At 36.0% G+C, this 22409-nt stretch overlaps 1 protein-coding gene across 1 annotated transcript in view; it reads left to right on the top strand.

Annotated features, from left to right (window-relative positions):
• The window catches only part of MED23 (mediator complex subunit 23), a 435475-nt gene that overhangs the window by 258222 nt on the left and 154844 nt on the right, over positions 1 to 22409 (top strand). The window contains exons 19-21 of the mRNA XM_090410280.1: positions 7623 to 7689; positions 16896 to 16949; positions 18916 to 19024. Coding sequence (XP_090266406.1) covers positions 7623 to 7689; positions 16896 to 16949; positions 18916 to 19024 — 230 coding nt within the window. The remainder of the gene's footprint in view (positions 1 to 7622; positions 7690 to 16895; positions 16950 to 18915; positions 19025 to 22409) is intronic.

Here is a 22409-nt window from a genome sequence, read left to right as displayed (position 1 = left end):
AGTCGGGATGTTTTTCAGAATTTGTTCCAGTAGCTAACTTTTTGCTGTTCGCCCTGATTCCCTAACGAAAACAATGGGGGGGTCTTGTTTAACCGAGCAATGCCCCAGCCGGATGAAATTCTGTCATGTTGTACCATTATATTATGTCGAGTTTTAAGCGAATAAAAATACAATTTGGTCAGCTAAATCCCAAATTTCCAGCCCATCTCTTCATTCGTTTAGTACTCAGGTAGATGATACCTAACAGGGTGCACCATGAGAAGGTGAGAGTTGGACATTAAGTCAGAAACCCTGGTCGGTTCTCTGCATTCCTTTAAAGGCAGGCTTTATGTGGAGGTCTCCTCTCAGCTATACAGCTTTGACCCTTAAGCACCCCATTGGTTTAGATAATTATTATGAAAAAAAAAAAAAGACTATAATGCTTCTAAATGTCTTCTTCTTCCTTTCACGTATTGGGCCTAGTGGCCTGTTATCCTTAGCCTTTCTAAAGCTATATCCTTCCCAAGGATAAGGTGATTAGCTCTATGCCTCCCGGTGTGTCCTATGTCTGTAGATGCTGTTCACCAGGCCAGTTTGCTTGCTTGCAGAAGGAAAAATCCCAGATAAACTGGGGAGAAAACCCTCCACTTCACGCCCAAGACCGGCTGATTTGGCTATGTCTCAGAAAGATCCTTAAGCTTCTCACATTAGTGACGGGAATCTAACCCAGGACACTCCTTTCCCAGTCCCAGGCATATAGTTTTGAAGTGCATAGCCACTCGGCCAACTGTGTGGACGCTTCCAAATATCTTTTTTTAGAAAATGATTTATGCCTTCCTTTCAAGGTTACATAATGAATGCTGACCACTGTGTAACCTTGAAAGGAAGGCATAAATCATTTTCTAAAAAAAAGAACTGTTACATTTGGAAGCGTCCCTGCAGTTGGCCGAGAAAAACATACATGTGAGCAAGACATAAGCTACATAACACTACACAAAAGTAATCTAAATCAAACTGTTGTGTTAATTACTTATGCTAACCTGTCCTTTGGGGAAAAAAAGTAATATATATATATATATATATATATATAATAAAAATGAATATTTTAAAAATAAATAAGTAAAAAAATAATTAATAAATGAATAAAAATGAAATCAATAAATACTTTGTTATGCATAAGTATAATAACATACAGATGATTTAAAAAGAAACATCAAATGCATCTTTAGTCCTGTTGTCTTATTGTGTTCTTTTGTTGAGGTTCTGCCATCATGTTCTGGATCCCATATGGGTTGCAGATGGATCTTCCAGATTCTTTGAATTACTAATCCATCATTATTGTTGAAATTGGATGATGAATCAGCATCTCACAAGCTTTCTTGAATTCCCCTTCCCCATAGCTAACTTTTGCTTGGAGCTCTAGATTCATCAAGTCTAAACCCAAAATGCGGCTCAGATATGTTGACGATATATTTGCCATCTTGTCTCCCAGCCCTCAAGCATTAAATATATTCCTAAGCCACCTAAACAAACAACACAAACGTATCCACTATACCATCGAGATTGAAAACAATAACTCTTTTCCTTTTGTAGACACTCTTGTCACATGTCTTCCCTCAGTCTGTCTGTTCTTCATGATCTACAATAAATCTACACATACACAGGTCAATACATAACAAAGTCTATATCACCATTCAGCACAAAAACTAGAGCCATCAGTACCCTCACGCATAGAGCCCTGACAATTTGCTCCGATGAGCAGTCACTGAAGGAATATGAAATCATTAGCCAAAACTTTATAAAAAATGGCTACAACAAAACAACAGGTGACAAGCTCCTCAACAATAATGCCATGAAAGGTAAAAAAGATTACAAAACGGCCACAGCATATCATACATTAGGAGAATATTGGAAAAAAAATAAATAGAACACTATAGAAATGCAATATTAAGGCAACTTTCAAACCTCCTGTAAAATTACAAAGTATACTGAGCTCATCCAAACATCCCCTGCCTTACCTTGCTCACCTAGGGGTTTACAAAATTCAGTGCACCTGCAACTTATCTCACATAGGGGAAATAGGATGCACAATTCCAACAAGAAACAATGGACACAAATGCCACATCATATTCCTTCACTATTGTAAAACAGGCCTGTCAGACCATGCACTCCAAACATGTTGCAGAATTAACTGGAAAGGCACCCAAGTCCCTACACCACACCAAAACCTGGTTTGAAAGAAAGATCAAGGAAGCTTGTGAGATGCTTAATCATCATTCTAATCTCAACAAGAATGGTGGAATAGTAATTCCAAGAATCTGAAGGACCCATCTGCAAGCCGTATAGGATCCAGAACATGATAGAAATCCAACAAAACCTTAAAACAAACATGGCTGTAAAGATGCATTTGATATAGTTCTGTAATTTTTTAACCATTTGTATGTTATTACACTTACTGTGCATAAAAAAAAAGTATTTATTCATTTTAAAATTTTAATTTTATTTATTTTATTTTATATATAATATTTCATCAGAGGTCAGGCTAGCATAAATAATTAACAAAGTAGTTAGATTTTACTTACTTTTGTGTAGTTTCATGTAGCTTGTGTCTTGTTGACATGTATGTTTTCCTGATGATGACTTCAGTATAGAGGCCAAAACATCGAGTGTTATTTCCTTAATTATAAGTAAAGTAATTGCTCTAATATGTGTGTTTTGTCTCCATAAATTGTACACAATGATTTATTCCTGGTTGACTAATGCAATACAGTTGGCTAGAGAAGATTATAGATATCTCATTATAGCTTTCTACAAATACTTATTCTTTAGAAGAATGCCTCCATAAATGCATTTGCAAGAACATTGTGACAAAAATAAAAACTCAAATTACAAGAAATTTTTTGTATTTCTAGAAGTTAGAAGTAATTTATTTATTATTTGTAAGCTTGCTATTATAATATAAAATGTTGAACAATCATATGTGTAACCTAAGAGCAACAGCTCATCCAGGTTACGATATGCAGAAAGTTAAAAAATTTATGCAATGCATTTTCATTATATACACATATATATATATATATATATATATATATATATATATATATATATATATATTATAATACATATTATTATAATATAATTACATAATAAAATCACAGGAGATATGCTAATATGTATAGAGAAAGTTGCATAACAAATGCGCTTCCTCATTTCTGTGGGAAAATAAATACTCTTTGATTAGAGCTTTTGTATTTGTTTGGGTTAGTTTCATTTCTTATTATTAAAGGTAGTGTGTTGAATACTTTTGGCGCTAAATAAGTATGTTTGTGTATTGCTTCTTTTTTTGCTTTTGGAAGTGTATATTTTTGGCCCTTATGTCTACTAAGGAAAGCATCTTGTTTGATATTTATGTATTTGTTGTCGTTTTGTATGAACAATAGTATCCTATAGATATATAAATATCTAAGGGATAGTATGTTTAGTATGGTGTATTTATTACACATTGCAGTATCTTTATATTTGTTTCTAGTTAAGATTTTAATTACTTTATTCTGAGTCGAGACTAAAGGTTTCAGTGAAGTGCGATAAATTCCTCCCCAACTTAATATACCATACTGTAGTGTGCTTTGAATCCAGGCAGAATATAATATTTTTAGCATATTTAAATTTAAGAATCTGTTTAGGTAGTAAAGTCTGTTTAACATAATCCTTACTTTATTTACGACATCGGTAACATGCGGTTTCCAGCTTAAATTATTATCAATTTTTAATCCCAAGTAAATTATTACACTGACTTTTTCTATATTCTCGTAGTTGCAATTTGAATTTGTCCTGCAATTCCAATTGCAAAATTAATTGTGCAGTGAAGTTCATTTTGCCTGTTGTATTTTGCAAGTTAAAATTTACATATTTAGTTTTTGAGACATTCAGACTGAGTTTGTTTGACTGGAACCAATTTGTTACTTTCAAAAGATCAGCATTCACAATGGTTTTCATTTGTTTTTTGCTTTGTCTGTAGAGAAAATTATTAGTGTATCATCTGCAAAAGTATTTATTTTACTGTTTAGTTTAAGATTGCAGAAGTTATTGATATAAATAATAAATAAAATTGCTCCCAAGACAGGTCCTTGTGGTATACTGCAGTCTACTGTTTTGGAGCTGCTATAGCTGTTGTTTATTTTTACAATTTGTGATCTGGCATTTAAGTAATTTTTGAACCAGTTTAGGGCAGTATGTCTATTCCTATGACTTCTAATTTTTTATTAAAATTTCATGTGATACAGAGTCAAAAGCTTTGTGTATGTCTAGAAATACTGCTAATGTTAGTTTATGTTCATCAAGGGAGGTATAAACTGTGTTTGTGAAATTCAGTAAAGCGTGTTCTGTGCTAAACATTTGCCTGAACCCAAATTGGTTCTCTGAAAAGAAGTTGTTTTTGTCCGAAAATTTCACGAGTTTAATTTTTACCAATTTCTCTAATATTTTCGAAAAGACCAGTAGAAGGGAGATCGGTCTGTAATTTTTCAATTATTTTTGTTTTCCTTTTTGTAAATAGGTATAACTACGGCTTTCTTAAAATCTGATGGAAACGTGCCTGTCATCAGTGATAAGTTAAAAATGTACATTAGGAGTTCCATAATGTACATTTGGCATTCTTTCACAATACTTGTGTTAATACCATCGTATCAAGTTTTGGTTGTTTTTAGGCTAGCTATAACACTATTGATTTCGTTTTCACAAGTGAGGAAAAGATATATGGAGTTATCAAGTCTCTTGAGAGTGCAATTCTGAGGGGTGGGTTTAGCATTTTTTAGAATGCTTTCACTGACCGTGGCAAAATGGTTATTGAATTCTTCAGCTAATCCTCTGTCTCCATTTTCTCTATTCCTATCGATATCTTTAAGTATGGGAAGGTTTTGTTTGTGTGTATCTTTCATCATCATCACAAACCATGGGCTCACTGCCTGTTGATGTCTGATGCCTGTTTCACTATCTTCTTCCACCTTTCTTTGTCCAGTGCACATTGTCGCAGTTTTTGTACACCCATTCCACACCAGTCTTTTATATCATCTATCCATTCTCTGTATGGTCGACCTCTTCTGTTTAAACCATCCAAAATACCAAACATAAATGTCTTTATCTTCCGGTCCTCACTCATTCTACAGATATGTCCAAATAATTGCAGCTTCCGTTTTATAATTTTCTGCATTAGATTCTGTTTTGGTTGTATCTTCTGATAGAGCTCTTCATTGGTGATTTTCTGTACCCATCCTATTCTTAGAATCTTCCTGTAACAAGTTCTTTCAAATGCCAAAATTCTTTTTCTTGATTCCTTATTTATTACTCACGTTTCAAATCCATACACCTCTGACGATGCATGTTTCCAGTACTCTTAGTTTTGTTTACAGACTGATCACTTTACTTTTCCAGATGTTATCCATGGCCTTCAGATTTGTTCTTCCCTTTGCAATCCTGATTTTTATTTCCTTTTTACAGTCCAAGCCATATGTGAATTGTTCTACATTTTCTATATCAGTTCCATCCACTAGTATCTTTCGTTTCATGTTCTTCTCACCAAATACCATTGTCTTTGTTTTTTCAAAGTTCATAACAAGTCCAAATCTCTTCCCTTCCTCATTATGTGTATCTTTGCTGATTAATTTATTCTCAAACTTCCATTGTTTTCTGGGGTTTTTTTTGCATTTTAGGAATTCATTTCTGTAATATTCGTTTTTACTTTCTTTTAACACATTTGCTGCCAACTACGAGTATACGCGTATGTCGATTTACCGACCTCCTATGTCAAACACGAGTTAACCCTCAATATATTTACCTTAATTTGGACCCTTGGATTCTGAATAAAGCGGAGAGCACGTCTGGGGGCTTGGTAGAAGGGAAATAATTTCAACTAAAATATTGTATATTATATATGTGCCTCAGAAGCCAACTATGAATATACTCGTATGTCTATTACCAACCTCCTATGCCAAGCGCTAGTTAATCCGTAGTATAACACGTAATTTGTAAATCAATTTAAAACTAATAAAATCAATAAAAATAAAAACCAATCAATAAAAAAAAAAAAAAATTATTCAAATTAAGAATGGTACATTTTAAAACAATTTTCCACGCACAATGGTGGTTTTTTCTGGCAAACAGGACAATAATAACGTGTTTTGCGTGTTCGTTTGTTTCATGTACACACACGGCATGGCTTTGTCGGGCAATTCTTTTTTTCTCTTGGTGGTAAAATTTCCAAATACTGAAAATCCTGATTCCTCCTGATATTCTCTGATGCTGTAAGCTCATTCATTCCAACAAAAACTGAGATAACTTGATCTCTAAATTTTAACGCAGTCATTGCATTTCCAGTAATCATGCTATAAAATTTATGCACATTTTGAATGTATACCTCAAAAATGCATATTGCCAATTTCTTTGGCCATCTAATTGTCTTTCGTAAGGTGGAATAGTAAGAGAAAGTATTTGATCAGAAAGATCGGTGCCCGACATCCCCAAATTATAATCCCTAACAATGTTTGGTTTTAATTGAAATTTACCATTCCGATTTTGCGTTTCAACCATTTCAAATTTGTGCATATTTGAAATGGAAAGAACTTCCCTCTTATCCTTCCATTTGCTGACTACAACAGGACCTCTTCTTTGCCAGACAAATTCCTCTTTCTTTAGTTTCTTCTGAATAACATCTGATCGATTGTTTTTCCTAAAATTTATCAGCGTTCCACACATGTACGATTTTCTGTCAGTAAGCAATTCCGTCAGAGCTACAGAATTATAAAAATTGTCCATATGCAATACATAACCCTGTCTAAATATTCTTCCATCAAGTGGAATACAATATCATATGCGTGACCCATTTCCGCTAAAGAGGATTCTGATTTTCCTGTATAAATTTTTATTTTTATCACCAATCCATTCGATTCGCATAGTTCATAGAATTTCATGCCATATTTATGTTTTTTTGTTTTTTATGTATTGCCGAAACACCAGTCTATCGCTCCACAACACCATTGACTCATCAATACGAGATTACTCATAGTTGGCGTATGAAACAAAATTCTGTCTGATAAGCCGGCTACGAGATTACTCGTAGTGACCTTGAAGATGCAAAAAGGGCATTGCGTGCGGGAACAAACTATGCCTGAGGAGCGTGGCAGTGAACGTGTTAATTTATGATGTATTAGATTTCTATAGTACTTGAAACTGTGTTCATAATATTGATTGTGCGGATATTTTTTAAATTTTTTATACACGTTATCTCTAATTTTTATGTAGTGTCTGATTTCCTGTGTAATCCAGGGCTTTTTTTCTTTCATTTTGTCTATTATTTTAACTTTAATCAAGTCTTGTATTTTATTGTTCAATATTGCAATAAATTTATGATACAGTTTATTTTTTAACATTGTTCACTAACATTCTGAGGCACCGGAGAATATCTCCTATTAACATAATACACAGTGTCAGCACACAAGCAGAAGGGAGGTTTGGGGGGGGGAGGGATGTATGACTAAGTATGGTAAGCAATATAATATATTGTTATATGTGGCTTAATGAAATATGATTATAGTGACTGTTTTGAATATTGAAATTTGAATATTGTGAAATACTTTATTCCATTTCAGCAATGAGCAATGAAAATGACATAATCTCTCACTTTTCTTTGCAAGGATCATCTCCACTGTTTTTGTGGTAAGTAATTCATTAATTGAAATAAAAAAAATTAATAAATAATCAGCTAACAACTTTTATTTCCTTATAGGGGTAGGCAAGACCTTTTAACCCTATCTAGGTTTTGGAGATGGTGGGCAGTTCAATCTCCACTAGTAGCCAATCAGAGATAGCGAGCCCATGACTATCACTAATTATAAGTAACAACCGATGAAGAGATGGGTAAACAAGTGCTGCCATCTCTTGGTACCTAACCCTAACAGGATATATGTATTACTGACTGAAATAATGTGAGTTCTAGTCAATTTTCTTGAGTTTACAAGATTAGAAGCCTGAGTAACTGGAAGAATAAACCTGCTTGCCCATGCCAGAGATCAACTAACTCAAGAAAATTTCCTCCAGTTGGCGACTACACGTCAACTTAACCCAGTGTTTGTAAGGTGGGAAAATGTAACAAAAGTGGTAAGGTGGGGTCCCACACTAAACTTGCTTGCGTGAAACAGCCTGTCGTCTGTGGCATCAAGTAGTGGGTTATGGGGGGGAAGCTATACTGAGGCATGACTCACTGCCATGCATTGTTAAAAAGTTATAGTCAATTTAAAATCTTTGGGGTCTGCGACACCCCACCTTACTAATGCTGGGTTAAGTCTATCTTTGGGCAGCCTAGCGCAGAGGTGATATTTGAAATATTCAACAACAACCGGTACACTTCAAAAAAAAGTATTGTAGACATTTATTTACATGTCATATATATAATATTATTAAAAATATACTCTAACAATTTCTATATCATACTTTGGTTTTGGCAAGGTGTAATGGGGACTTCTTCTTTTACTTGTTTATCACTTGCCAGATTATGTCCTTGTTTCAACCAGGATTTTATGTGCGGAAAAGCATCAAATTCTTCTATAGATTTTTCCCATTAAATTAATTGTCATTAAATGACAGTAGAGAGTTTCTTTTAACATCGATAATGATATTCATTGTACTGAACCTCTTTCAGCTTTGGCAGAATTAACAACAATTACATTCAGAATTTAGTTCTGAAAATACTATTTGAATCTTTTTTATGTTCTATTTCTCTGACATCGGCAAAATCTTGAAAGTTGTTTACTGAAATTATGTATTTTATGATTTTATTAAACTCTTTTAGTTTGTTTTTACCTTCAATCCATCGTGCTTCACAAATATCATCTGACCAAGTTTCAGGATTTAATAAGTTAAAGTAATTCAGAAGATCATTATACTTTTCATTTTTATCATTTTTATGGATACACTATGATAATGTTGGATTTTGCTTAGGCAATTGATAGGCTACCACAAAAGGCTGTTGCATAAACTAGAGAATATGGGATTGGAATATAAACTCTTGACTTGGATTGGTGGATGGTTGACAGACAAATATCAGAAGGAGTTATATGGTGGTGTGAATCTGCAGATTTATAGTGACCAGTGGTGTATCTCAGGATTCAGTCCTTGGGCCATTATTGTTCAATCGATATATTAATGACATTAGGAAAGGTTTATCAGGAGATGTGCAATTGTTTGCCAATGATGCAAAGATAAGCAAGGTAATCAGGGTGCTACTGGTATTCAGCACTTACAAAATGATTTGAATAGGCTGGAAATTTTGGGCAAATGAAAATGGCTTTCAGTTTCATGTTAGTAAGTGTAAAGTTATGCACTTGGATGTGATGAGATTTCCAGTGGCATATATTAGTGGAGTTATGTTACAAGAAACTGATGATGCCAGGGATCTTGGCATAATGGTGGATAGGAATTTGAAGTTCAAAGATCACAGCAAATGTTGCAAATACAACTCAGAGGATAATTGCAATGTTGAAACGAACCTTGACATGTAAGAAAAACATGCCAAATTCAATAGACACCATGCAATGGAAGCAAGAAAAACAAGTAGTTTTATTGTATCACTAAATACAGTATACTGTGCTGTATTTAGCAACAATTAGTGTAATTAGAGACAATTCTAATTTTCAGTTCAGTATATAACTCAAAATCAGTTTGAATTACACTTGAGATTTTTGATATAGACACTTCACAAATACTAATTTCATGAATAAAATTATGACATAAAAAAGTTGCAACTAACATTCCATATAAGCTTTGTGAAAACGTGACTGCCCAACGTGGAAGCAACACACATACAATAAAGCTGGTTCTCACTGGTGATTTACACATGTGTAGACATTACCTGGCACGAATGTGTTAATTCAGTAATAAGTGGATACATGAATACGATCAAAAACAAGAATTCAAAATGAGATTTTGTCAAAGTGCCTCAATAAGGAATGTGGTCACCCTGCATAGCAGTACAACACTAAGTTGTCAATAACAACTATTCCTCCCACAAAGCTCTAAATTCTTCAAGGGTTTTTTTTTTTGGGGGGGGGGGTTGAAAGCAGCAATGTCCTACCTATAGCATTCCATACGTGCTCAATAGGATTGAAGTTAGGACACCTGGCTGGCCATTCCATACATATAGTAGTCTCTTCTTGAAGATATTGGTCCACAAGCTTCACTCAGTGAGGATGAGGATTATCGTCTTATGTGATAAATGTTGTCTCTATTGCACCAGTATAAGGATGCAATGCAGTATTCATGGTTCTACTAAGAAGCAAATACAGGTCACTTCATCCACCCAACAAGATGCTTCCCCAAACCATCACACTACTTCTTACTCTAAGTATCATTTTCACTGATATTAGAGGGATGATAACATTTCCCTTTTCTCCAGATCAGAGCATGCCTGGTATCGCTCTGTAGAGTAAACGGGACGCATATGTAAATAACATTGGTTTAGGATTCAGTTAATGTGGAGCCTGACCTATTTCAAATGTTTTCTCCTATGCCATGCCATACCTTCATGAAGTCTTCTGCACACATTGGAATCAAATACTAATGTTCCTGTAGCCGATGTGAGGTCAAATTAGGTAACCCTCTTATAATGCGGATGTTAGGTTCCATAGAAATGCTGCATTATGCAAGACTCAGATCACATAGAAAAAGTAGGGTTATGTCAATTTCTTTGCCATCTTCACATCAGACACCTGTTTTGCTAACCTTTCCCTCTCCCAAGTGTCCATACCTCCTTAGATTAGGTTGATCACACATTCATTACAATACCAATATCCTTTTTTCTTTATATCTTCATTTTTAATATGAATTTATGTCATCTGCTTATTCCACTAATTTTTCTTATAAATCTCATATCTGTGATCTCTAGTCTTTGATCAAGTGCCTTATTTCCATAACCATAACTTAAAAAACTTATATGAGCACTGTCTTGTATACTGCTAGTTTGGTATTTTGGCTAATTGCTCTTTATTCCATATAAATTTATTCTATTGGCTCCTCACCATATCAGCTTGCTTATTTTGTTGTCTTTTTCCAAATTTGCAATCTTCACCTGTCTAAATAGCTGAAATATTTTACTTGTACTATAGGTTCTCTATTGAGAATGCAACTGAAGCTTTCTATGTTCCTGCTGATTTTCATTCCAAATTTGTTACAGTTGTTATACAATTTAGTTAGAGAATCCTGGACTTGCACTGGATGTATTTAGGAGTACAACGTCATCTACATAAAGCAAAGAGCTAAGTTTGATATCTCCAATTCTTTGACATATTGTTATATTTCAATGTTTGTTTCTATATATGATTTATGCTTGATTAGTTGCTTACTTATATCTATCCTTTCTTATCTAAAACCTTATACAATCAAAATCCTACCAGCTGCTCTATTGTTATATATTTACCTTTTGTTATTTATTCTTTCTTCTCTTACTTTAATCTTATTCTTATATCTAGGATTGTTTCCTCTTCGGACACTGGTGAATTTATATTTTGCTGTGCCAGCCAGTATCCTATAGTAGAAAAAGATCCTTACTCAGGGAGACAATACTGGATTCTTAGCTTTCTTACACAATATCTTATTTAACTGCCATATAGATTCAGATTATTGCAGTCGTGACCTCATCATCATCATCATCATCATCATCAAATTCCTGTCATGCACCCTCAAGGGGTGTACAGGATATGACAGCACTACATGAAAAAATTACATCACTACTAACCTCCCATCCACAATTCTCCTCCAAATCAGTCTGCTACTTGTCAAGACTCCAACATTATCAGATCTTATATTTCTATCGTCTAAGGCACCCTGCACCGCATCAATCCACCTATATCTTGGTCTTCCTCTGGGTCGTTTTCCTGCCAACCTGGCAGAGAACACTTGTTTTGCTAATCTTTCCTCTCCCATTCTATTTAAGTGACCATACCATCTGAGATTAGCTCTGCTAACGCATTCCTGGATGCTGACAATGTCAAGTTCTTTCCTAATATCCTCATTTTTAACATGATATTGCCATTGATGCCATCTGTTCACGCCTCTAATCTTTCTCAGGACTCTCATATCTGCGGTCTCTAGTCTTTGGTCAAGTGTTTTACTTCTGACCCAGCTCTCAGATCCATAAGTTAAAATTGGTTTGAACACAGTCTTGTATACAGCTAATTTAGTGTTCCGACTAATTTCTTTCTTATTCCATATGAATTTATTCAATTGACTTCCCACGATACCAGCTTTGCTGATTCTGTTGTCTATTTCTATATTTAGTTTACCATCTTCAGTAAAAATTGTGCCTAAGTAGCTGAAATGTTTTACTTGTTCCACAGGTTCTCCATTCACAACACAGTTGATATTTTCAATGATTCTGCCTATTTTCATTGTCTTTGTCTTTTTATTGCTGACCTTCATACCATATCTATTACAACAGCTATTCAATTTAGTCAGAGAATCTTGCAGACTTGTAGCGGATTTATTTAGAAGTATAACATCATCCGCATAAAGCAAAGAGCTGACATTAACATCTCCAATTTTGATATCAGGTTTAATACCACATTCCTTCATAATGTGATCCATATAGATAATGAATAACAGAGGGGATAATGTACATCCTTGTCTCACACCAGATTTAACATTAAACCATCTTCCTGTACTTCCTTCAATTCTAACTGCTGACTCACAACTCAAATAAAGACTAAGTATTGCTTGATATAATGCCCCATTGACACCATATAACTGCAGCGTATTGAATAGCTTCTCTCTTGGCACCTTGTCATATGCCTTTTCCAAATCGACAAAACTTAAATACAGATCTTTGTTATATTCCCATGCTTTCTCGACTATTTGTCGTAAAGTGAAGATCTGATCCTGACAGCCTCTATTTGGCCTGAATCCAGCTTGTTCTTCACCAAGCTTTTCTTCCACAATTCTTCTCAACCGTTTCTCAAGTATACTTGCATAGATCTTGCCAGGAACACTCAGTAGGGAAATACCTCTGTAATTCTCACATTCAGTTTTATTTCCCTTTTTATATATGGGTACTATGAGAGCTCTACTCCAATCATCGGGAATTCGTCCCTCTGTCCAGGCTTTCTGAACTATGCAGTGCAGCCACTGTAAGACTCTTATACCACCATACTTCAGCATTTCTGGTCGAATATCATCTACTCCTGCTGCCTTTCCACATTTCAAGCCTTTGATGGCTTTTTCTACTTCAAGTATGGATATGTATTCCTGACTGCATGCCTGGTCAGTGTTTTTTATCACTGTGCTGTCATCACTGCTTGTTTCATTTAGCAGTTTTTCAAAGTAATAACTCCATACTTCAAGGATATCTTTTTCTCCTGTTTTCATTTCACCTTTATCATCTCTAATTCCTTTTACAGCACTCTTTCCTCCATTCCTAAGCTTCTTCAACAACCTCCAGAATATTTTGCCACCTTCTTGATATTTATTTTCTATATTCTTGCCAAAGTCCTCCCATGACTTTTGTTTAGCTAGTTTTACACACTGTTTAGCTTTCTTACATTTGTCTCTGTATTCTGTAAGAGTAAAAGCTGACTTATTTGCCAGGAACTTTTGATATGCTTTCTTCTTTTCCTTCACTGCCTCTTTAACTTCCTGTGTCCACCAGGGAGTTCTGATTTTTTTATCTTTGCACACAACCTCACCACATGCCTCTCTGGCAGAATCAATCAATGTTTTCTTCAGAGTTTGCCACTGAATCTCCAAGGTTTGATTCCTGTTCTCAAACTCTTTCATTTTCTTTTCAATAATATTTCTGTATTTTAGTCTACAGTTTACATCTGAGAGCTGCTCAACTTTTATTCGCTTTAAAACTTTCTTACATGTTATTCTTTTCAATATGAAATTCAATTTTATCCTGCTCAAGACTAAATAGTGATCACTTCCAATTTCAAATCCTCTGTACACTCTGGTGTCCTGCACCAGGGAGAAAACATCACTATCAACAATAACATAGTCAATGAGACTTTTCTTATTCCTAGCCTCTTCTCTCCATGTGAATTTGTGCACATTTTTATGTTGGAACATGGTGTTAGTAATAACCAGTCCATGTCCTGAGCAGAAATCCAACAGATATTTGCCATTATTATTAGCTTTGCTCTTTTCTCCAAATTTTCCCAAAATATTTTTGTATGTCTCACAATCATTTCCTACTCTACTATTTAGATCCCCAACAAGGACCAACTTTTCCTTTTTCATTGTGTCAGTTGCTTTTTCTAAAGCCTCAAAAAATTCCTCCACTTCTACCTTAGTAGAACCTTCTGTGGGACCATAGGCACAAATAAGTCTCATTGTCCAGTTCCCCATTCTCATATTTGCCCACATTACTCTACTTGAGACTGACTGCCATTCAAGAAGATTAGCCTCGTATTTTGTGTTGAATACTATGGCTACTCCTTCTTTTCCTTGATTGTTATTGCCTGAATATAACATTTTGTATTTATTGCTCAGAAAGATCTCACCAGTTTTGGTCTTTTTTGTTTCAGTCACCCCTATTATGTCGATCTGGTACTTATCTAATTCCTCAGCTAGCTCCATTTCTTTGCCATTCAGGCTTCTTACGTTGATAGTACCGATCTTTAACTCTGGTGATGTTGAGTTGGGGTTTGTTTTCAGATTTGTTCCAGTAGCTGACTTTTCGCTGTTCGCCCTGGTTCCCTGGCGAAAACAACGGGGGCCTTGTTTAACCGGGCGACGCCCCAGCCGGCATGAAATTTTGTCATGTTGTACCATCATTTTTTATTTTTGTTTAACCAATAAGAATACAATTTGGTCGGCTAAATCCCAAATTGCCAGCCCATCCTCGTTCGTTCAGTATCAAAGTAGATACCCAACAGGGTGCACCACGAGAAGGTGAGGATTGGACATTAGGTCAGAAGCCCTGGTCGGTTCTCCGCATTCCTTTAAAGGCTATGTGGAGGTCTCCTCTCAGTTATACAGCTTTGACCCTTAAGCACCCCAGTCGTGACCTAAATCTATAATTATATACACTTCCTAATTCCTTCCTGCCAAAATAGGTTCTATTTTTATAAGTGGTAGTTTGGAATCGTAATCAGGCATGACTCAAGTTTAGGTAAATATGACATGTTTATTGGAATATCTAAACAGAATACACAAAAAATTCATACACTTAATTTGACTCAATACTAAATGAAAAGACTCAAGTTAAGAGGTTAACATTCTCTAAATTAAATCAAAGGTTAAGAAACGTCGTAAAGCATGCAAAACACAATAACCGCATACTGGGATAGATAGCAAATGTATGAAGTTAAACTAAAATTCCTTTCTGAAATGCTATTTATAAGATAATATAAACAAACATTCTAATGTTACTCAGTTACTAAAATCCACAATTCTGATCTCATTAAGTTAATCCTATCACATACAATTACAAAAGATCTCTTCCAAACAATTCTTCTTACTTTCAAAGGAGGTTAACTTTCTAAATAGGGACTGTCTACAGAGTTCTTTAGAATACACTTCTTAATTTCACATTCATAAACATTCTTCTCTTTTCTAATGAACTTTCACACAAAATTAGAATAATTGCACCTTACCAAGCTTTTTCCACGTCGTTCTGCACCACGTGTATGTCTGGATATTCTTATCTATTGGCTGTTCATGTGCCAACGTAGGGGTTACGCTATCTGCTATCTTCATTCCTTCTGCTGAAAACGGACTCAAATTTTTGCATTTTAGGAACAACTCGATGGGACTTTTCAGCGACGGCTTGATTCTGCTAGGGCTGGAAATTTTACCTTCAGCTTTGCATAGAATCCTACTTTATTTTAAAAACGCTCGCAGTCCGACATCTTATCACAGACTTCACCTCCCCCCCCCCCCACGCGAAACTGCCCAGTAACTTCCGAACCACCAAAACAGGAAAATGTTACGACCAGAGAGAGTTTTCCGATACTGGCTCAACCCCTTATATTCTTCTATAGAGTGCCCTCATTTCTCAGTTCCCCTTTATGCATACGACCCTTATTTTTTCACCCCTTTGCGTTCATCCTTCGCTTTTACGATGCTGTTATACTTGGATTCACAGAATACATGGCAACGTAATTTTCCGAGTAAGCTATAGCCACTAGCGTTTATGCCTTCCAGAAATTATTACTTAGCAACTTTTTAGATGACTCACAGTAAATTTTACATATCTTAAGTGAGGCTTAAATTAAAATCAGATTATCTCTCTTTTTAGACATACTTAAAATGAAATCTTAATATAACTACCACAGCTTAAATATAAGGTACTTAAGATAAAGAATACAAATTTTACATAAAGTGAAGAAGTTTCACTTTTAATTACAACTGATGTGCCGGTATTTCTCTTTGCTAGCAAGTTTTATATGTTAGGTTCTAAATGAATGATTTCTTTCCAAGATTCCTTCATTTAGGATCTAACAATATCTAACTCTGATTTTTCTCTTTGTTCCTTAATTTATGGAAACTAATACTTACCTATGCAAACTTCATGTCTCTTAAGTAATTGTCTGTTATTCCATATGTGTTTATGGACATCTTTTTTATGGGAGAAAAATTTATTCTTTTTAATTCATAAAATGACAAAATATTTGTTTACTACTGTTTTGATGTATTGTTTACTGTAAACTGTTCAAAAAAAAGTCTTAAAAATGGTATAATTGAAGAAGTGATTGTGTGTGTGTGTGTCTGTTTATTGCTGTTTTGATTTAAACATTGTTCACTTTAAACTGGTCAAAATATGGCTTGAATATGCTATAATTTAAGAAATGTATGTGTTTGTGAGTGAGTGAGATGTACATTTGATTTTGTATGAACTGTTTCTTTACCATTTTCTTTTATTGTCTCACTCATAGCTTATTATGGAAGATGTTGCTAGAAAATGATCGCATAAGTCCTATAGCTTACAAGTAAGCCATTGTATCCTATGTAATTTGCAAATCTTTTATTTAAAAGTATGTCTAGTTTATTGAACGGGAGATGGTAAATCCTGTTTTATTTTACCTTTCAGTTGATTATCTATGTCTAGTTTTATTATATTTCAGTAATTTTTTTCTCTTTCTTCAAATGGAATTTTTTTACTTAAAGATGTGAGGGAATCAGTAAAAGTTTAATTGTGCAATCTAATCAGCTGCTTCATTATAAAAGTTATTGAACTATAAAAACAAGTCAGTTAGTTTTGAGTTGTTTCTAACAGATTTGAAAGATGAATTGGAATGCTTATGCAACAAACAACCATGCTGGCTGTTAGTTTACTGATTCATGTATTAAATATGAATGAAGAATATATATATATATATAAAGAATATATATAAATCATATTAAAAATATATAAAGAAAATATATCATTACTGAGTGAAAAGCATTTTTTAATTTCTTCATTTTGACTTTTAATGAGATTATCTTCAGCAGAGACCAGTTGGCTTCCACCACCAATGAGTAGATATGCTGAGGCATTTTCTGTCAAGTAATTTGGTCACATGATTCCATTTCTCTTACTCACCAATAATCATACTTACAGATTTTGCAGTAACACCTCATTGATTGCCTCATTTAGACTTTATGGTAGGTGTAGAAAAAGGCATTAGGGAATCTCATACAGATGATACTGACAAGTTACGGTTTGAGATTACCAGATGTCTAAAGCTAAACCTCCTCTTCTGAATATTTCATCGTCAAGCGTCTCACAACCACTTTGAAATCGCTTAAACGACGTAAACTTGAGTACAAAATAAGTATTCATCACATATGCTTTTTAAAGCATTTGATGCATTTCGGTAAAACTTTTACCAAATTGAACACAAAAGTCAATCGCAGCTCTCTGTTTGAAACTCATTTTCCGACCATTCGTCAAAAACACACTGTCACTCTGGGCACTATAACTTGGCTTCTAATGATACAAATGTCATAAACAGTTGACACAACACTAATGAAGGTTGCTGCTTTCGACAACAAAAAGATACAACAGGTGGCTCCACTAGTTTCTTCTATTTTCGAAAAGTTCGGTTTCTTTTTGGATAGAGGGTGTATATGCATGCACTTTGTCATAGAATGGATCCTCTTATCAAATACCAAGTGAAACTCATCTTTTATTCTCTTGAACTTCAGACTTGCTTACACCAAAAATTACTGTAATATGCCCATTGTTCTAATTTTATATATATATATATATATATATTTTTTTTTTTTAACACAACTCCCACCCACTATCAAAGATTGTAAATCTACATTAGTACCGTGAATGGTCTGAGGGGTTTTTAATTAATTTTTATTTTAATTTTTTTTTATAATTTAAAATATTTTTTTTACATGAAATTTTTCATGGCACTTCAGGCTTCCAATAAGTATAATAGAAGTTGTGTACATAAAAAGATTGAACTTAGCATTTATTAAAATTATTTATATAAAGTGGTTTTGAAATTGTTTGTAGCTGAATTTTCAGTTGTTGATATTTTGCTTTTCCCAACAATTATCATGATGTTTTTTGACAAACTTATATTGTTCAAATTATATAAAAGTGATTTCAAATGTGTAATGGTAATGATTGCACTAAAAGGTACCACATTTATTACATATCAACCATTTTTGACTATGTGCTAATTATGTTTTAGCCAATTTTGTTGCTATATGAATAATGCTAGTGAAATAATTCAACAAAAATAATAGAGAATCTAATTACTCCAAATTACATTGTTGCAGCCAATCCAGACTCATTAATTATTTTGCCCATAAAATTGCACTGAATGAAATCAAAATCGAATTGCATATTATGAAGGTTTTGTTAATCCTAATGATTAAAATTTTAATATATGGATTGTAGTTTAAGAAATTAACATTTATTTTCATCTTTTTTTTTTTTTTTTCTTCTTTTATTAGAATTCTGGATCGAATTGGAGCCCGTGCACTATCTGGTCACCTGCGGACATTCGCTGATTTTCTTGTTTTTGAATTTGCTAATTCTGTTGGTGGACAGCATGTTAATAAGGTTAACAAATGGTTTAAATTACTGGGTTTTTGTTATTTGAAGCTGTTTAATATTATTTAAACTGTTTTAAGAGCTTATCTTTACTCTCTTTTATGAAACATTATAGTAGCATGCCATCATGAAAATTGTGAGACTTTTAAATTATGTATAGTAAATTACTGTATATATATAACTTCCAATCCTTGTGACCAAAGCATACTTGATTGTAGAACAAGCAGTTGGGAGGAGGGTGAAACGATAACTAGGCTCTCCTTCTAACATTTTCTTTTTCTTAGTGATTTTCATTACTTTTGTCTGTGGATGTGTATTCACTAGTAGAGAATTTTATTAGTCAATATTATTATTATTATTATTACCACGGGCTACTCCAGGAGTCCTTAGACTCATCGAGGGAGGCCCTAAACATCATGTTCACACCACACAGCTGTTCAACATTCTCACAGTATCTATCATACCTTGCCTTGAACTCGCTCACTGTCATAGCACCCACAACAGACTCTGGCAGCTTATTCCACTCATTTACCACTCTAAAAGTAAAGAACCCAGCTCTAACACCCCTGCTAACCACGCTCTTGCCCAGCTTCCATGGGTGTCCCCTAGTTCTCCCACCACCAGTCCTGATCTCAAAAATATCATCTGAATTAATCCTATAGAATCCTTTTAGCAATTTGAATGTCTCAATCATATCTCCCCTTTTTCGCCTTGGGGGGGGGGGTGGGGGGGGGGGGGGGTGGGGGGGGGGGGGGGTGGGGGGGGGGGGGGGTGGGGGGGGGGGGGGGTGGGGGGGGGGGGGGGTGGGGGGGGGGGGGGGTGGGGGGGGGGGGGGGTGGGGGGGGGGGGGGGTGGGGGGGGGGGGGGGTGGGGGGGGGGGGGGGTGGGGGGGGGGGGGGGTGGGGGGGGGGGGGGGTGGGGGGGGGGGGGGGTGGGGGGGGGGGGGGGTGGGGGGGGGGGGGGGTGGGGGGGGGGGGGGGTGGGGGGGGGGGGGGGTGGGGGGGGGGGGGGGTGGGGGGGGGGGGGGGTGGGGGGGGGGGGGGGTGGGGGGGGGGGGGGGTGGGGGGGGGGGGGGGTGGGGGGGGGGGGGGGTGGGGGGGGGGGGGGGTGGGGGGGGGGGGGGGTGGGGGGGGGGGGGGGTGGGGGGGGGGGGGGGTGGGGGGGGGGGGGGGTGGGGGGGGGGGGGGGTGGGGGGGGGGGGGGGTGGGGGGGGTTACGGTCTACCAAAGATTCACAAACAAAGCACACCACTCCAGTCAAAGGTATAGACATCTCCAATTATCACCTAGCCAAGAAACTAGCAACAACATTCAAGAAGTTAGTAGGTCATTCCTCCTCCTATATTAAAAACACGCAACACTATAAACAAAATCAAACACATCACACTGGAAAAAGATGATTTATTAGTCAGTTTTGATGTTTCTGCCTTTTTCACAAATGTCCCAATCAGTGACACAATCCCTCTATTACAGGACAAATTCCCTCCTGATATCACAGGGCTCTTTGTGCATGTACAACATTCTGGCTGTTTTGTTTGGCAAAACACTTTCTACCTACAAAAAGAAGGCACAGCCATGGGCTCACTATACCCCCCCCCCATTGCTAACTTTTACATGGAACATTTTGAGCAATGTGCTCTAGATTCCTCTCCTTTTAAACCCAAAGTCTGACTTAGAAAAGTTGATGATGTTTTTGCTATCTGGCCCCATGGCTGCCAGACATTAGACACTTTCCTCAGCCACCTAAACAAGCAACACAAATGCATACAATTCACAATTGAGATTTGAAAGCAGAACACATTCACCGTTGCTATATACACTTGTCACACATCCTCCTCCTGGCAGTCTTTCCTTCACTGTTTACCGGAAACCAACACATACTGGCCAATATATACACAAAAACTCCTACCTCCACCCAACACAAAAACTAGAGATCATTAATACACTAAAAAGCAATACCTTCCTAAAAAATAGTTACAGCCAAAATACTGTCAACAAAATTTTGTTCAAGACCTCACTTAAAAACAAAAATAAAACTAGACTACAATAAAACTGTAACCATTCCATACATTAAAGGGATACCTGACAAAATAAACAGAATACTACAGAAATACAACCTTAAAGTCGCCTTTAAACCTCATGCAAAATTAAACAACCTACTCAACTCATCGAAGGATCTACTTCCTCTGCTGGCACACCCTGTAGTATACCATATTCATTGCCCCTGTAATTTGCCCTATATAGGGGAAACAGGATATACAGTTCCTATCAGAAAAAAGGAACACAAAGGACACATTAAATATACTAGCTATGGTGAAGCAGGCCTTTCTGATCATACCATGAACACTTTATATAAGATTGACTGGAAAAGCACCTGTTGTTTACATCCACCAAAACGTGGTATGAACGTAAATTTAAGGAGGCCAATGAAATTCTTATCAGTCACTCTAATCTTAACAATAACGATGGTCTAAAAATCCCCATCATATGTAAAGCACATATTCTACCTCCACTTAACCTTTCTTCCTAAGAGTTAATTATAAATTGGACAAATTTATAGTAAAAATTAGAACATCATTTTTACTGTAACTAAACTATCTATATTATTATTATTATTACCGGTATCTCCATGGAGTCAGTAGACTCATCGCGGGAGACCCAAGCTAGCAAAACAATATCTGTCATATCTCTTCTTGAATTCATTTACAGATGAAGAGTTCACAACAAAGTCAGGCAATGAATTCCACTCATTCACCACCCTCCAGGCAAAAAACCTTGTTCTGACACCTTTGTTAACCACACTCTTCTTTAATTTCCAGAGATGACCTCTTGTTCTTCCATCACTATCACACAGCTGAAACATTTCCCCTGCATCAATCCTATAAAAACCTTTTAGTAATTTGAATGTTTCTATCATATCCCCTCTTCTTCGCCTATCAACCAATCTCAGCAATCCACAAGCTCTCAATCTATCAATGTAGGGAGCATTTTTTATATCACTCACCAACTTGGTCACTCTTCTCTGAACCCTCTCCACAGCCTCCTCATCTCCAAGGAATCCAGGTGACCAGACCTGAGCACAGTAATCCAAATGTGGAAGTATCAATGCTTTATAAAGGGGAATAATAACCTCTTTATCTCTGGATGTCAGTGTGTTCCTCAACCACCAAGTAATCCTATGTGCAATCTTGGACACCTTAGCAATGTGTCCTCTGAACTTCATCTCCTTATCTACCAATACCCCTAAGTCCCTAGCCTCATCAATCTCTTGGAGTACCTTTCCATCTATGTAGTACACAGCTGGTAATCTTTTAATCCCAAAATGCAAGACTTTACACTTTTCCACATTGAACTGACATCCATTTTCTTTTGCCCATTTTACCAGCTTATTTAAA

This window comes from Typopeltis vanoorti, chromosome 20 (genome assembly GCF_054136105.1).
Source record: "Typopeltis vanoorti isolate ZY-2024b chromosome 20, IOZ_Tvanoo_1.0, whole genome shotgun sequence".
NCBI lineage: Eukaryota > Metazoa > Arthropoda > Arachnida > Uropygi > Thelyphonidae > Typopeltis > Typopeltis vanoorti.
The sequence above is the reverse complement of the archived record's forward strand: the minus strand, read 5'-3'. Positions and strand labels throughout refer to the sequence as shown.